General features: G+C 41.5%; 1 protein-coding gene across 1 annotated transcript in view; it reads left to right on the top strand.

The window, feature by feature from the left end:
- The window catches only part of LOC148516721 (beta-2-glycoprotein 1-like), a 109,528-nt gene that overhangs the window by 56,264 nt on the left and 34,704 nt on the right, over positions 1 to 18,560 (top strand). Inside the window, exons 6-8 of the mRNA XM_088479626.1 lie at positions 2,875 to 2,971; positions 8,565 to 8,641; positions 16,887 to 17,075. Of these exons, the coding sequence (XP_088335752.1) occupies positions 2,875 to 2,971; positions 8,565 to 8,641; positions 16,887 to 17,075 (363 nt within the window). The remainder of the gene's footprint in view (positions 1 to 2,874; positions 2,972 to 8,564; positions 8,642 to 16,886; positions 17,076 to 18,560) is intronic.

The raw sequence follows: 18,560 nt of genomic DNA, 5'->3' as shown, positions 1-18,560 counted from the left end.
CTGATTAAGGATTTTATAATGAAACTCTAAGTGGTTCTGACATTTTGATTGTTGGTGTGCCTTTGAATAAAACTCTTCCCATTGTTGGGGAATAAATGTTTCCCAAAGATACTAAGACTTAACTTTATCTGGTGCAATACTCCCTAGACAGTGGTTGTTCCAAAATCGAATATGCCCCCTTACATTGCCGCTGGCAAGTATTGTCAATATATCTTGATTAGGTCTATGTAAAGATTTACAAATAATATGATATATTAGCTGCATGTTTACAGTACAAATCTCCAGTGAACATGGCAGAAAAAAAATCCACAAACAATTGAGATGGCAGGTGAATCAAACTGCATGTAGTTTAAGCTCTCTGGGCCTTATTCAGACCCAGTCGCTCTGACAGACCGCTCGCTCTGAATCAGGTCCGGGCTTTTTTTTTTAGAACGGCCTCCTGGCCGCTCGCATAGCTGTGGGTGACCAACCACAGCTACGGCGAGCGGCCATGATGTCGCGATGGTCAAGACTTGCCTCCTTTGTTGCGAGACCCGGAGCGACAGAGTGCCCGTCGCTAGCCGGGTCTCGCGCATGTGCACGACGGAGCCGGCTCTGTCTTGCGCATGCGCTGTGGGCAACCATCGACCTGGTTGCGAGCGCTCAGCGCTTGCGACTGGGTCTGAATCACGCCCTCTGTTCTACCAGAACATAATAGTCACATTAAACATATATCTTAATTGTCATCAATTAACAATTAAGGGGTCCAATTAATTAATAAATATATTTCTGGGGCATAAATATATAATTAATTTATTATTGATGGCAAATTAATAATAAATTTATAATAAATACATTTAAAAAATGTATTCCACACATAGAAAGGAATATTTCAATAAAATGTATATTGTATTTATATATTTAACATTATAACACAAATTTCAGAGTAATGTCCTAAGATGATAATAATCAATCTAATTAACAATATTTGTTGCAAGAAACAATCAAGAACATTGTGAAACCTGTAATCCAAATATTCAAGCAAATAAGTCTTAGATGGCAGTAAAAATGTGTACAAGAAGCACTTTATCTTATATTCAGATTTTGTTTTTCTTAATGTATATTGCTTAAGTTGTGATCTTACAAGTCAACAATTTCTTAGTACAAATCTTTAGATTCCATTAATACTGTAGGAAAGAATACTCCCCAATTTTTAGCATATGAGTCCCAAATCCCATGCATGTGCTTTGATTACATAATAGGAGTCTGCCACTTTTGAATTATGCAGACAATAATATACTAAATATTTAAGGACAAAGGTAAAAAACTGAAATCGAGTTGGTGCAAAAACAACTACTAACTCCTAGCGCTAATAAGACAGGTGTGTAAATAAAACAATTCAAGCTGCTAGTCCCAGTAGACCAGTACCACCTGGTCTCAATAAAGTCACCCACAAAAAAACTACAAATTGGGACTGCGCTATAGAATATAATATCTCTCATATATTGCTTGTTTGAAATGAATCAACGATCAAGGCTCCTCTAAATAAAAAACTAATTTATTCACAGCCTACAATGTATAGAATAAAGAAAACATCTAAATAATAAAACAAGAACACGTATCTAAAACACACAGTAATTGCATAAAATAGCAGTGGTAACAATTACATTTAAATCACTAGTGACATGCATATGATCCTTCCACATATAGCTTAGTACATCAGCAAATGTCCTGAAGGAAAAGAGAGAAGTCTCTACTTTAGTTGATATATATCTGTCTGTATACACTCTTATCCATCTGCACACTATCGGTTAAAGAAAGTCTTTTCATGCATGTGAATGTCTTTAGTAGCTAAAATATGCTCTTACCACATGAATTCAAATTGTAGAAGTAGCGGAGCAATGCCGTCTGCCTGTGTTCAAAAGCAGTCCTGGGAGACCACGGTGTGGTGAATGAAAAGCGGCTGCTCTCACACCGGATGCTTCCCCTTGTGTACAGATGTCTCCTGGTAAAATAATGTAATCTTTTTCCAACCGCACTGGATGGTAGCGCAAGTGGTGTGAACAAGTACACAGGTAGTTACATGGATCACAGGCAGAGTCACAAATGGATTTACCCCATAAATGTCGACATGTTTCGCTCCATCAGGGAGCTTTTTTCAAGACAGCTTCCCAGGACTGCTTTTGAACACAGGCAGACGGCATTGCTCCGCTACTTCTACAATTTTGGTGAGAGCATATTTTAGCTACTAAAGACATAATTGTTACCAGTGCTATTTTATGCAATTACTGTGTGTTATAGATACGTGTTTTTGTTTTATTATTTAGATTTTTTCTTTTTTCTATACATTGTAGGACGTGAATAATTTTTTTTATATTTAGAGCATTGATCGTACAAGCGATATACGAGAGAGATATATGAGAGATTAAATTTTATAGCGCAGTCCCAATTTGTAGTTTTTTGTGGGTAAATATTTAAGACCACTATTATTTATAAATTAAATTATAGTGACAATAATTTATTAATGTTAATTGGAGCCATATTAATTAATTAATATATAATGAAGACACCATTTGCATTGCACATTTATGGCACTACAAATGCCATCACGCATGTGTCTCCATCATTAATTAATTAATTATAATGGCCCCAAATGATATAAAAATATATTTCTGCTCCATAAATACATTTAAATTTACTAGTGTCTATATTCTGGCCAGACAGGTTAAACTGCATGAAGTGAGCGATCTTTCTGGCATGAATAATTTTCTGGCTGTTTCTGGCTCTAATTGCTTGAATTTTAACTTTACAAAACACTATGTGTTACACATGGTGGTTTGGAGGCCACAAACATTTCCTTCCATATAAGCCCAATGCAATACTTTCTTTTTTCAGGAGTGTCTTGTGGGTCACCAGGCGAAGTGCAGAATGGAAACATCAAAATGCTGGATGACAAGTTTCAATCCAAAGCAACCTTTTCCTGTCAAGAAGGGTGAGTTTATATAACAAAACAAAATTCCAGATTGTTTTTATAATTGTAATCTTTAAGTAGATTGTAAAAGTATTATTTAACATACAATAAATCGTTCTCCTTACATTTTCTAACAATTTCTAACTTCTAACTGTATAATAGTTTTCAACTGTCAATACATCTTTTAAAAGTAACAAAGAATAGTAGTTAGTAAAGAGAAAATATATATATTGGAGAAAATGTAAACTCATACTAATATTACTGCACCACACTTGGCATGCAGCACATTAGTGATTATAGCACGTATTACAGTGCATCATCCTTTAGCCCCTCTATAGTCTTGATGCTGCTTTACATTTTAGTGTTACATTACTAATGAGTAAAAATGGTGGTTGTCAGTGAAAAAATATTTGCATTGGTAGGTAACCCGGATTTATATTCCCAACAGGGCCCGTGCTTCCACTATGCATGTTTAGACAGCTACCTAGGGGCACGGGCCACTAGAGGGTGCCCGGCCCTCCGATCACCCCCGCCGGGTGCCCGCTGAGATTGTGTTACCAGCAGGCACCCGGCTCCTCCTCTGCCCCCCCCGACGGCCCCCGGCTTCGTGCCCACCCCCCCACCCGGCGGCTGCGGAGGACGGAGCTCACTCCTGAGCTCCGTCTTCCGGGTCCCGCAGTGCACTATGGGAGAGACGTCATGACGTCACTCCCATGGTTCCAAGGAGTGGGTGCCGGGGATGGACGTCAGCAGGCACTGGAGTGGGGTCTAAGGCAAGTGGTTTTTGTATGTGTGTGCGCATGGGGGCGGCTTATTACTGGGGCATTACAGGGGCTGCACTACTGGTGGCACTGCAGGGGGCATTACATGGGCTGCACTACTGGGAGCACTATAGGGGCCTTACTATTGGGGGCACTACAGGGTCCTTACTACTGGGGGCACTACTGGGGCCTTACTACTGGATCATATGGGGGCACTACAGGGGCTTTACTACTGGGGGCATCATATGGGGGCACTACAGGGGACTTACTATTGAGGACACTACAGGGACCTTACTACAGGGGCCTTACTACTGGGGGCACTACAGGGGCCTTACTACTGGGGGCACTACTGGGGGCACTACTGGGGCCCTACTACTGGGGGCACTACAGGGGCCTTACTACTGGGGCCACTATTGGAAGCACTACAACTGGGGGCACTACAGGGGCCCTTACTACTGGGGGCACTTCAAGGGGCATTATTACTGGGACACTGCAGGGAGCATTACTACTGGGGGCACTACAGGGGCATTTACTACTGGGGGTACTGCAGGGGGAATTACTACTGGGGGTACTACTACAGGGGGCATTACTTTTAGGGGCATTACTACAGGTGGCATTATTACTGCTGGGGGCACTCTGTAAGGGGCACCATTACAGTGGGCATTGCATAAGGGGCACCATTACAAGTGGGCATTTAGTGTTTTAGGGGAACTACTACTGTGGGCATTGTGTAAGACCTAAGTTAGGGGGGGCCCTTAAAAATGTTGCTATGGGGCCCAAAAAGTTCTAGTTATGCCCCTGATACTGTGTGTGTATATATGTATATATATATATATATATATATATATTTATACATACATACATACTTCTGCCTGCGCCCCCTCTTCCTATTCATTTAGCCCCTCAGGTGAAAATGACTTTGCACAGGTGGAGTGGCGGATATGTTTTGTGTTTCATATATATATATATATATATATCTTTAACACAAAACTTATGAGCCTCTCCACCTGTGCAAAGTCATTTTTACCCGAGGGCCGAAATGAGTACAGGGGGGGCGCATGCAGAAGTTTTGCCTAGGGTGCCTAGATGTCTGCCACCAGCCCTGATTCCCGATAATCTTTAAATCAATGTATTGGTAACAATAGAAGAAGATATCAAAAAAGTTTCAACAAACTTTGTGTAAATACAATGTGTGACATAATGAACAGTGCATAATTTCTAGATATTTTTCTTATTGTGAACATTTTTAGAGACAGATTTGGGAGGGGACTAAATAAAATAAATGATCATAAAAGGTATTTTACAAAATACAACACCAATGCAGTTTAGTCCCCAAAATATTCCTTGTAATTTTGTTTAGTTATTATTTTAAAAGAGCTGTCCCTTTTATTAGTATATTTTATGTATACAGCTCCACAAGTTTTCCACAGTGTCATGCATAAAATAAAACATCCAGCAAAATGATAAACAGTAATATTAGGGTGAACAAACAGGGTAGTAATACACAAGTACATGACTTTATATATACATATTGACAACCCAAACATTGCATTATGTATAGGCCACAAAAGGAGAAGTTACATTTTAGATGGGCCATGGATGGGAGGACAAGGAGAAGGAAAAGAGAGCAGAATTAGGGAGTATAGGGGCTGAGGATTTACAGTAGGAGAATGGTGATAGGCTTTGAGGAAGAGAGATGTTTTAAAGGCATCTTTGGATTCTGGGAGGCTGGATAAGTGATAGTGCTTTGAAGGGCATTCTGGAGATTATGAGCCACACGGGAGAATCCTCACATGTTATGTAAGGCAATGAGGGAGACGGAGAAGTGGCAGTGATTGGCTGAGTGGAGAGGGAGGGAGAGGGTATATGTGGGAATGAGGTTGGATATGCAGGGAGAAGGAGAGAGGTTGAAGAATTTGTAGTTGAGTGAGAGAAGTTTGAACATGATTCTAAGTGGTGCAGAGAACCAGTGGAGAGTTTGGCAGGAGGGGGATTGTCTGGAGGCTAGATTAAAAGGGAGCAAGACAAGAAACGAGAAGTAGATTACAGTAGTCTAGGTAAAAAATGATGAGGGAATGTATGAGAGTTTCAGTAGCTTCTAGGGTGAGAAAGGTCCTGATCCTGGAGATGTTGAATTTTAAGTGAGTGGTGGGACAGCCAAGAGGAGATAAAACAGAAAAGGAATATGCCCGCGCTCGGTTTTACCCATATCATACATGGTACCAGCAGCATGGCAATATTAATGACAGAAAAACGTTTGCTATCGGCGCTAACAATAATATTTTGCAACTTTATGTGTGTGCAGCAAATAAAACAAAGGGGATTTTGTCATGATTTGATCAAGCATTTAAGCCTGCAGCCCAGCAACAAGGGACCCCATTTTTCTGCAGGCTTAAATGCTTTGATCAAATCATGACAAAATCCCCTTTGTTTTATTTGCTGCACACACATAAAGTTGCAAAATATTATTGTTAGCGCCGATAGCAAAAGCCAAGAGGAAATGGCTGATAGACAGGAGGTGACACAAGTGAGGACAGATGGTGAGAGATCAGGGGAAGAGAGGTACATTTGTACATCATTGGCATACATGTGAAGAGGTCTAGAGGGAGAAAGGAAACAGGCCAAGTACGTAACTTTGTGGTATGCTGACTTGAAGGAGAGGTGGGGAAGGTAGTGGCAGATGAGTCAAATAAAAGGCAGTTGAACAAGTAGAAAGAAAAACATGAGAGTAATATTACCAGAGTGGAGGATATGTAGGAGGAGGGGTAATCATTTTTTTTTTAAAATCCACTGTGAAGTAAGGAATTATCAATGTAAAGAACACCTTTGGATTTAGAAGACAGGATATCATTAGTGACTTTGGTGGGGGCAGATTTTGCTGAATCTCTAGGTCAAAAGCTGGACTCAAGTGGGTTTAGGAGAGAGTATGAGAGGAAGGTGATGATTCAATTGTAATAAACCCACTCAAGGAGTTTGGAAGCATAGAGGGAATATAAATGGGGCAGTAGCTAGAGAGGGAGGGTCAAGGAAGAGGGTTCTTAAGAATGTAGTAGACCATTTCATGAATGAAGGAGAAAAAAAAGAACCAGAGGAAGGGAATAGGTTGAACATGTGGGGGATGTGGATGTAGGCATCAGTTGGGAGGGACCAGAAGAGGTGAGAGTTGATAGAATAAATGAATAAGATGGAGGGGGCGGCATGTGGAGAGAGCATAGATTTAAATTCCTGAAGCAGGAGTGAAGGAAGACAAGATTTGTTGTGCAGAGAAGGAGATGTGGAAGGGGGATATGAAACAAGCAGGGAGTAGATGACACGGGTTGGGTATGAAATCCCGGCTGTCGTGATACCACTGGTCAGAATACTGTCAGCAGCATCCCAACAGCCACAATCCCGGCACCCATAGGGAAGACAGGTAAGTATTTTTCTAACCCCTACTCTAACCCTCTCTCCTCAGTGCCAAGCCCTAACCTCCCCCCTAGTGCCTAAACCTAACCTCCCCCTCCCTGCACCCTAAACCTAACACCCCCTCCCCACACCCTAAACCTAACACCCCCTCCCCAGTGCCTAAACCTAACCTCCCACCCCTAGTGCCTAAACCTAACCTCCCCCTTCCCACCCCCTAATCCTAACACTCCCTACCCGGTGCCTAACCCTAACTCTCCCCCTAATGCTTAACCCTAACCCCGCTACCTAACCCTAACCTCCCCCTAAAAAACCTCCCCCTAAAACCCCAATACCTTCCTTCGGGATGCTGGCGGTCGGGATACTGATGCCGGGATCCCGAACTGTCAGGAGTTTGGTGACAGTATTCAGACTGTCGGCATCCCACACGATGGGATGCCGACTACATCCTGATGACACAGTGGATGGAATCAGTTATGTACAGTAGGTACAGTGGAAGAAAGGAAGTAGGGAAGGGAACTGAAGGTAGCAAAGACTGGCAATGGTTGGAGTATTAGGAGGAAATGAGAAACTCGAAGTAGAACTGATTTTCAAGAGAAAGAGAAAAGCTGTAGGAGGACAGAGTGAATTTACAGTGGAGGAAGTCAGCAAGAGTACAGTTTACTCTAGAAGTGCTCTGCAGAGCAAGAGCATTGTTGGAGAAAGCAGCTCAGAGTGAAATACCAATGTTAAGGAGGGGACAATGAAAAGTTTATAGTTACAGATGGAGCACCAGAGTCCAGGGTGGAGGTGAATTTAGGGAAGATACCATTGATTTTAGAGAGAGTGAGATTGCAGGAAAGAGATAGGGGGTCCAAAATAGGGAGCCACTTCAACTGCCAGTGAGTCCCAGCCATCTATGTTTGGCAGTGTTTGAAATGGCAGTTGGTGCGGTTCCCCTATTTGAATCTCGGATTGCGCTGCAGCCCCACTTCTGGAGCCGCCTCTGATAGAAATAGATTAAATAAATCACTAGCATTGTATCATAAATAAATTATTGTAGTTATTATAAAAAGTAAAACTTTAACAGTTCATTAGTGCTATCCTAAACTCCTAACATGTTAGACTGTTGTATGATAATATTTAAAAGTAACTGTGACACTTGGTAACTGCGGTATATAAAATAACTGATATGTTATGTGCTGTATGGAAGTTACAACCAGTCAAAATTAATAGAGCAAAATAGAATATATTGTTGTTAAGCTGCATTGGATGAGACTGAATTGATTATGTTCTCCTACACTGTTAGGTGCAGTGTCTCCATACAGAATAAAGGAATGGCTAAGGTCTCAGCATTCGGTAGTACTGGGGTTGCCATTAACTAGAGTCCTGAACTGAGAACATAAGCAAGTTAGGTTCATTACCAATGTAATTACTTTTAAACACTCATTTTTCAAAATTTTTTGTTCTAGGTATATGTTAGTAGGAAATTCATACCGAGAGTGCATGGAAGATGGACGCTGGAGTGGCAATATTCCATCATGCAACAGTAAGATCTTTACATAGATACATAGAACATTATACTGTGCTGATCAAAGGGGGGATGGAAGAAACATTCATGCAGCTGTTGAATTGAGAAACAACAAAATTGAGTCTTAACTCAATAATTGGTCATTTGTATAAATTAACTGGTTCAGTTACCCAATATAGCTGTATACAGATTGTAACTGTGGATAAAATCAAATCCATTTTAAATGCAGTTAACTTGATAGGGGATTTGGCAATAGTAAGAAGACCAGGCCAAAGAGCATACAGAATAAGACGTGAGCGGCATGTGAGAAGAAGGATACCAAGCATCACTGTCTCTTTGGAACATGTGATGCATGTATACAGTAAGATACAAGAAAGAATTTATTTAGTTTTGTTCTTTTCTTTACGTTTTCCTTATTCCAACCAGAGAAATCCTTGATGAGAAACTAGAGACTTCAGTAGTTCTCCCATTTTGCCAGCACTGACAGATCCCATGTAAATTAGGGGTGTGCACCGGCCACTTTTCGTGTTTTGTGTTTTGGTTTTGGATCTGGATCTTTCTTCGTGTTTTGGATCTGGATTGGTTTTGCCAAAACCACCCTTCCGTGTTTTGGGTTCTGCATTTTGTGTTTTGGATCTGTATTTTTTTAAAAGAAAGCATAAAAACAGCTAAAATCACAGAATGTGTTGTTTTTTCTGCTCCTATGCTATTTTTAACCTCAATAACCTTAATTTCCACTAATTTCCAGTCTATTCTGAACACCTCACACCTCACAATAGTGTTTTTATGTCCAAAAGGTTGCACCAAGGTAGCTGGATGACTATGCTAAGCGACATGAGTGGGCGGCACAAACACATGGCCCATCTAGGAGTGACACTGCAGTGGCAGACAGGATGGCAATTTGAAAAACTAGGCCCCAAACAGTACATAATGCAAAGAAACAAAAGAGGTGCAAGATGGAATTGTCCTTGGGCCCTCCCACCCACCCTTATGTTGTATAAACAGGACATGCACACTTTAACAAACCAATCATTTCAGCGCCAGGGTCTGCCACACGACTGTGGCTGAAATGATTGGTTCATTTGGGCCTCCAGAAAACAAGCTGGTAATTAAACTGTCCCTGCACAAACTGGCTCTACGGAGGCAAGATGCCGTCCTCATCCTCCTCATTCACCGATTCCTCACCATCTTCAGTGTTGTGTACATCCTCATCCTCACAGAGTATTAATTCGTCCCCAATGGAATCCACCACCACAGGTCCCTCTGTACGTTCTGGAGGCTGGTCTCCCTGGAAGAGTTGATAATTAATTTTTATGAACATCATCTTCTCCACATTTTGTGGAAGCAACCTCCTACGCCTTTCGCTGACAAGGTTCCCGGCTGCACTAAACACTCTTTCGGAGTACACACTGGAGGGGAGGCAACTCAGGTAAAATAGAGTCAGTTTGTACAGGGGCCTCCAAATTGCCTCTTTTTCCTGCCAGTACAGGTACGGACTGTCTGACATGCCTACTTGGATGCTGTCACTGATGTAATCCTTTAACAGACAGACGCACCTTGTCGCTGCTGCTTTGAGGATGCAGGTGCGGCTACCACCCACACAATTCACAAAGACAGAAAAAAAATCAAGAATTTTTTATTTTTTGTGGAGCGCACTTTGAGGGTTACACCACCCTTTAACAGACAGACGCACGATTGTCGCTGCTGCATTGAGGATGCAGGTGCGGCTACAGCCCACACATTTCACAAAGACAGTAAAAAAAGAAGAATTTTTTATTTTTTGTGGAGCGCACTTTGGGGGTTACACCACACTTTAACAGACAGACGCACGCTTGGCGCTGCTGCTTTGAAGATGCAGGTGCGGCTACAGCCCACACAATTCACAAAGACAGAAAAAAAAATAAGAATACATTTTTTTTTTTGGAGTGCACTTTGGGGGTTACAGCACCCTTTAACGGACAAGCCAGCTGGCCCTTTACTTATGACACAGGCGCACGCTTGGTGCTGCTCCTTTGTTGATGCACATGCAGCCACAGTGCACACAATTCACAAACACAGAAAATAATTCCTCCACCATTCTGTCAGTGGTGACAGTATCATATGCAGTGACAGTAGACATGTCAGAAATTGTTGGCACGTCCTTCAGTCCGGACCAGATGTTCAAACCTTTAACACCCTTTTACAGACGAGCCAGCCGGCCCTTTAATTATGACACAGGTGAACGCTTGTCGCTACTTTGTTGATGCACATGCGGCCACAGTGCACACAATTCACCAACACAGAAAATATTTTTTTATTTTGTTTGGAGTGCACTTTGGGGGTTACAGCACCCTTTAACGGTCAAGCCAGCCAGCCCTTTACGTATGACACAGGCGCACGCTTAGCACTACTTTGTTGATGCATGTGCGGCTACTGCGCACACAATTCACAAACACAGAAAACCTTTTTTTTTTTGCACTTGGGAGGAGCACCCCTGATGGACAGAGCACCCCCTGGACAACACTACAGCACCCCTTTAGGACTGGGACACTGCACAGGACTTTGGAGTGGACACAGCCCCTATGGACAACTGACTGCACAATACAGCCCAGCTAGCCTCTATGGACTTTGGAGGAGTGGACACAGCCCCTATGGACAACAGCCGCACAGCACAACACAGCCAGCCCCTATGGACTTTGGAGGAGTGGACTCAGCCCCTATGGACAACAACAGCACAGCGCAGCACAGCATGACACTACACTGCACTACACTACACTACATAGCCCAGCCAGCCCTAACACCCACCCTCCCTCTTCACTGTCGACAGCCGAGTGAGAAAATGGCGCCGACGCGGGCACCTTATATAGAATCCAAAACCCGCGAGACCCGGAAGGCGGGATGATGACGTTTTGCCTCGATTTCAGATCCGAGTCAGGCGGGAAAAGTCGAGCCTGACTCGGATTCGCCTCGGATTGGGGGGGCTCGGGGGGGGGGGGGTCGGATTTCAGAAATCCGAACCCGCTCACCCCTAATGTAAATGGGATCTAACAGAAGCTGGCAAAGCATCTTAGCACCTTTTAGTGCAGCTTCACAGAAGCTGACTGATTAAGGGGTCTATTTACTAAGCAGTGTTAGGAGACAGAGTTAAAAGTGATAAGATAGTGATAAGGTGCCAGCCAATCAGCTCCCAACTGTAAAGTCATCTTGGACATCCATTATGTTATAATTTGGCCCCACATATGGCCTGATTCAGAGATAGAGGGTAATATGGTGTTGCATAGCAGCATGATAGCAGCTGTGCAATACCGTCCAATTCAAATGCAATGCCGCAGGAAGTGACTGCAGGAAATAGACACCACCATCTGCGACTTGAGTGCAGTATCCGTAGATGCTGCCTCGGATTACCATCACAACCATTGGTTGCGACGGTTGATTCATTGGCCAGGCTGCGTTAGCTGAAATTTACTCAGCCTGACCGGTTCTCTGCAGCCTGCGAGGCCATGAATTCTGCATCCACCTATACAGACCATGGCCTCTTCCATCTGGGAAAACGGGGCGACACGCCGTTCAGACACACCTCTGCTCCGCCCCCCAAACAACATAGCATGTCAATCATGCTATTGCTTAGGGGATCTGCAAGTGGGATCGCAGGACCCGTGCTGCACGGGCACAGAATGGGTCCTGCACATGTGCAGACCCCAAAATATTGGAGATGTATGTAAACCTTTAGGTTTGCGTACATCTCTGATACAGGCCCATATTAAAATAAATAAATTTACCACTAAACACCTTGAACATGTAATTTATGTAAGTTTGCAAGACAGCAGAGGCAGTACTTAATCCATAAAGATATGTGATTAAAATTTTAACAGTAGGTCCACTGTGTGTCAGCAGGGCCGGATTAGGGCCCACATGGGCCTGGAGCTGAAAATGTTCAAAGGCCTATACTGAGAAGGGGAAGAGCTGTGATTGGTGCTGTGTGTGTGTTCAGAGTCAAAAATTGTGAACAATCAATTTAATAATAGACTAGATATACACTGATGTATGATTGTGTATAAACTGTCCCATATTTAGGTAATATCTATCTGACTTGTCTGATTAAAGAAATTATTTTGCCTATTAAGAAACTCTTTGTTATTTCCCTGATATCTATAACCTACTATTAAAAAAGAATATAGATTAAAGTTATGTTTAAATATTTGTGCGTAACCAAAGATAACTGCTTTCCTCTTCCTTTGTTTAAATATAATTTATATAATCGTCAAAGGCAGCACCCCCAGAGAACTAATCAAAATTATTTGAGTAACAATGTACAATGAGGGGTCATTTAGAATACTAAATAATGAAAAGATCACTAGTGCAGATGATAAAAGTTCTTGTCCTTGCAGTACATATTCCAAATGAGATTTCCAAATATCTATAATGCCCATCAGAGGTATTCCATTTCTTCTTTCATTTATCTCTTCAGATGCAAATTGAATGCCCCACCAAGTACTAATTTAGCTAAAATTTTTATCCTTTCATTTGTCTATAGAAATCAGAAATTAAAGCTTTTATTAATGGTGGCTTTAAATTGATTGTAGAGGTCAAAATAAGTCTAAGATGGCTTTCATATTTACAATTAACAATCATGCACCATTTGGAAAGGTAGAACATTTTAGAAATTCTCTTTTCTTAAAGTTCTCTTAAATATATTCTGCCATTTGAAGACATAAACTTATACAGAAGATCGATGAAACGATCACAATGCTATGAGGAGACAAGACATCAGCAAATTTTTACAAGACATCAAAGAATTTAAAAAAATAACTGGACAATATTTTTAGTGATTTAATATCCAATAGCACAGGAGATAAAATACAGTTATGAAAACAATTCTGGTTCAATCTGACAATATTATGACTCCTCCCTCTCCTTTATCTTTACATTAAACCTATATTCTAATCTTGTCAGCTCCGGCATATCTCCAGTATTCAACCCTTCTTCTGCCCGGAGGCTGCCACATCTCTTATTCATGCTCTTTTCATACCATGGTTGGACTGCTTCAACCTCTGAATATCTGGTCTTCCTTTTCTCCACCTTTCTGCTCTATGTCTTTCACATCCAAATCATCTCCCATGCTGGTCCTCACCTCTGAAATTCACTCCTTTCCTATTTAATTGTCTTCCAGCCTGCATTGTTTAAAACAGTGGTCGCCAACCCGTAGCTCGCAAGCTACAGGTAGCTCGCGGTTGCAATTTGGGTAGCTCGGAGTCAACTATGAGGAAGTGAAGAGGAATTGACCTCTGATGCACACACCCTCGTGGCATCGGTGCCGCTAGTGACTCCCGCCCAGCACTTATTTCCACAGAATAAGAGCCTGTAGTATTACAAAGTGAGTTGTTAGACCACTTAACGTGGACACACTACAGAAGAAAATGAGGTGTTCTGTGATTAATTAGCTCTCCCAGGAAACTTCTGTAGCTATTTACTGCACATTAATCTCACTGATCATATTGTATGGGATGGTGAAATCTGTGTGTGGGGGGACACTGGATGCTTTAATTCTCTAATTATACATTATCTATTTTAATAAAAATCTGCATTGAGCCCTACAGTGTGAGTGCAAACAGAACTTATAAAGCTTAATTCCTGCTGTAGAAAATTTTACAGGTTTTTTTTGTAACATTTGAATGACAACAAAAAAAACACAAAGAGCAAATATATAGGGAACCATCATGGGCATAAAAAAGAAAAGCGGAATTCATCAAGACACCACCATACAACTTTAGTAACTCTTCAGGAGGTTTAATATTTCTCGAGTATCTCACACCCCAATTAAGGTTAGCAACCACTGGTTTAAAACATACCCTGAAAGCTCATCTGTTTACCCACTAGCCCTCCTCATACTCACAGGGGGGAATCCAGTTAGGTGCGAGTTTGCAAAAGGCAATAAACTCGCACATTTTGCCTTAAATTCGCACACTTCACCTTTCTGCGCACACCCGAGATATGCACAATTTAATTAGAAATGCCAATTTGCACTACTTGCAGTTAGAGTGTTGTCCAAAATGCAAACAGGGCAAATAGCATAAAAAAGTGACAACTTTGTTAGCAGAATCATATAGAAGACTGTAAGAGGGCATAAGGAAAGTACTGTACACTTTTAAAAGGTGTCAAATAGCTGATAAATGAATTTTTTGCTTAAAAAGTATAGTAATACAATTAATGCTAATAAATGTTTAGCTTGTTTATTATAAAGTTTATAATATAAACCATCCATCTATTTTTAATACTTGTTACTGGGATTATAGCGCTGGTTTCATATATACATAGTAATATAAAAAGCTGTGGAATTTCCTTTAATTACAAAGGAATTAAACGGAAAATGCAAAAAAATAGAAAAAGATGCTTTTGGGGTAATTTGAGCCAACTTTATAAAAAAAAGCAATTATTTTTAGTTAAAATAAATACTTTCATTACATTTGGGGTGCATTATTTAGCGAAAAAGCTTATTTTGAGGCCACTTATTTTATTTCACCCCAAAAATTACATGTAATTATTGGCCCAATTAGGCTAATTGAAAACTTCCAAAAACCTAAGTAGTCATTAGGGTGGGTATCCAATGGTTTCTGAAGCAAGTCCCAACATTTTTACCTTAAATTAAAGATTTGGAAGTGGATTGCAAATGTAATTTGCAAAACAACTTTGCAGTGAATTTGCCTCGTTATACCAAACTTGTGCCTAATTGAATTCCCCCCTTAATGCCTTCTGACCTCCCTACTCCTCTCTTCCCAGTACATCTCCTGATTTACCCTCCACTTCCCTAGACAAAAATCTTCATGGGCAAGGTACTCCACTCTTTTGGATCTCACCCTTCCTTATCTCAGGGCTGGTTGTCCTTGAGGAGCGAGGACGCCTTTTTCTGGGGGGTCTCCACTTCCCTAGGAATTCCAGCTCTGGACTGACCAGCTTAGGACCGGTTGTCAAAAAATGGCAGGGTGACCCCATGCTGAGTGTCCCGCTGGCATATCTCCAGTATTGAACCCTTCTTCTGCCAACCTAAGGGCCTGATTCAGTCTCTTTCGCTAGGGTTCACACGCAGCCATCAGCAGCCAAAGTATGAAAATCCTGCGATCGCTAGCAAGACATTAGCACGCCCACTATGTCTTGCTGTGCAATCGCGGTAAGTATTTAGATGCCCACCAGCCTGACACAAGACGCCCACTTTTCCCTTAGTAACAAAATGTCATCTCCAGGAAGTGTATTAAATAATCGGTAACATCGGACCCATACGAAGCACTTGTGGCTGACCATACCATATCACAAGCACTGCGAGTGCTGCTGTGTGTAATTCAGCCATGTGACGTGTACGCTGACGATGCATCTTAATTATGCACGCCCATTAAATGGCGTTCCAATGCACAGACATGCCTGCGTTCACACCACCACACCCCAGTTACCATTGACCACCCAATGTCACCACCCACAAATGGCACGTCCTGTCACTCATGCTTGCGGTGAGTCTGCAAATTTTTCACAATCGCATGGACTAGTTCGCGCACGCGCATTGCGTCTTGTACGCATGCGCAGATTGCAAACATCAGGAGGCTGCGTGAGAACGCAGCCTTGCAAATGGGTCTGAATCAGGCCCTAAGCTCAGAGGCCTGGAGCAGCTTATTGATTTGTGGGAGAAATACACACTTTTTTTTTTTTAGTTTTAACCTTTTTTAATAATATTATTCAGACGAAACCTATGCAGATCACAGTGATATGTGTAGTGCTTCACATGAAATCGCCTGCCATAGGCAGGTCTATTATTTGGGTGGCTTTGCGGCAGGATCTAAACCAGACTCATAGTAAATCCGGGGGTTTCTATTCTTTTAACTAAAAAACATCGTCATTTGGTCTGATGCTCTAAACTGTTCTGAAGTTGGTAATTTTTTTTCATCAGTTTTGCCTTTAAAAATTAATGGAAAAATATCCATAAAAACAAAACCAACCTTTAGTAAATATACAGTACCCCAATTACTCTCCTACCTTTTATCCACACTTTTAAGGGCAACTGTATGATTTTTATCGCTGTACTGTCTGTTTGAAACTTTTTATATTGTATTGTTTGTATACATTTTTTTTTTAAGTTTTTTATTAATATAATTTGAATGGTTTTGGAAGATAAACAAATGGAAACTTGTTTACCCAGTTTTTCTTTCATATTGCATTCATTTAGTAGCTACAGTATATAAAATGTTACAGTGCCATTATATATTGTAATGCTAATTTATATATTTAATGTTTTTAACAGGAAGCTGCCCACACCCTCCGATTCCTGAATTTGCCCAGATTATTGAGATTCCTTTTATCAAGTATTATCCAGTGGGATCATATATCAACTACAAGTGCATCTCAGGATACAGATATGACCCATTTCTACCTCCAAACATTCAATGCCAAGAAGGTTTTGTTTGGTCAGGCATCACTGAATTTTGTAAAAGTGAGTCAGTGTAAGAGCTTCAATAAACAAAAAAATGTATTACAAATGTAACATTCTCAGGAGAACGGGCCTGATTCAGAGCTGAATGTTTGCTCAAATCAGCGTTTTTATTTTGTACTGTGCATGCCTATGAGCAACACTGAACGTGCGTTGTGATGGCTTAGTGATGGCTTGAACGCAGAGTGATTGATAGGTAGTGACCATTTGTTGGAGGAAACGAGTAGTGGCGAGTCAAAAGCATGCTTGTCGTGACCATTGCAGGGGCGTGTCTGAGCATGTGATTGTGAATTTGTACACAGTGGTTAAGGCTACGGTGGCTTACATCTGATGGAAATTCTGAGTGACCATAGAGCTACTCTCATCATTAAATGTTCGGACTTCCTTTGGACACACTGAGCAGCACTAAGGCTGCACTACTGGATACAGGGTGCTGTTCCAGGCATCCTGCTCCCCAGATGCAGGGGCTGTGGGCCAGGGCACTATGAGCGCACTCCTTCCTATGGCCCTGGATAGCAGTACTCACTATGATCTACCATATACCGTATGTTACAAAACTGCTGAAACTCCCCGGACAATATAATCCTATGGAAAATGTAGGCACTGAGGGGCACATTCATCAGTTCTTAAAGTAGGTAAAAAGATTATTTTTCACCTACTTTTGAAAGAATGAAATAACTGGATGATTCAATATAAAGGAAACACAGGAAATATCACTGATTTCTCCTGCTTTCCTTTTATCCCTGATGTGGCACACCATCCCCATGCACTAGTAAGGGGACTTTCTTTCATCTGATACCGAGAACTGAAAGTTTTCGTCATTTGACTGATAGAACCTACAATCATCTTCAGAAGGAGTTAGTTGCTAGAGTCCTTCTCCTTCCTCCAGCAATGCACACATGTGAGCTCAGTTCACAGATGAGCAGTAACATTGCCGGGTCAATCCCGGTGGAGTAAAATTCTGTTGCTACTACTAATTAGAGGCAGAATCAGTACTGTTAGGGTTTGCAGAGCAGCTGTCCCTGTGCCAGAGCAATATTGAATTGTATCCGGTAGTATTGTACCCATCGCCAGTGAGTCAGATACATAATTAATGGCGGCACTACAATGAATTGGCCCCTGAAGCACTACAAGTTTCTTTGGAATCCCACAATGCTTTTATCACCAGTGTCTTACAGCAAGAGAATAACAAATATTAATTGTCACCTGCACTGCCATGCGCAGATTAAGGTGTGTATGCAGGGAGATTTTGAGAGGGGTACTCTGCACCAAGAGACATGTCTAGCACAATTTTAATTTCATCAATCCCCCCTCTCATTATCATATCATAACAATATCCACAATTACTGCTACGTCTTGTAAGTAATTGATTATTTCACTCACTGACAGTCACCTCATCAGAATGCTATCAGTACTGGTAACTTTCTTAGAAGCATGGAGATGACATCTGACATTAGGCAGTGCTTGAACACACCCTAAAGCCTATTG

This window comes from Taudactylus pleione, unplaced genomic scaffold (genome assembly GCF_031769625.1).
Source record: "Taudactylus pleione unplaced genomic scaffold, aTauple2 ptg000242l, whole genome shotgun sequence".
NCBI lineage: Eukaryota > Metazoa > Chordata > Amphibia > Anura > Myobatrachidae > Taudactylus > Taudactylus pleione.
The sequence above is the reverse complement of the archived record's forward strand: the minus strand, read 5'-3'. Positions and strand labels throughout refer to the sequence as shown.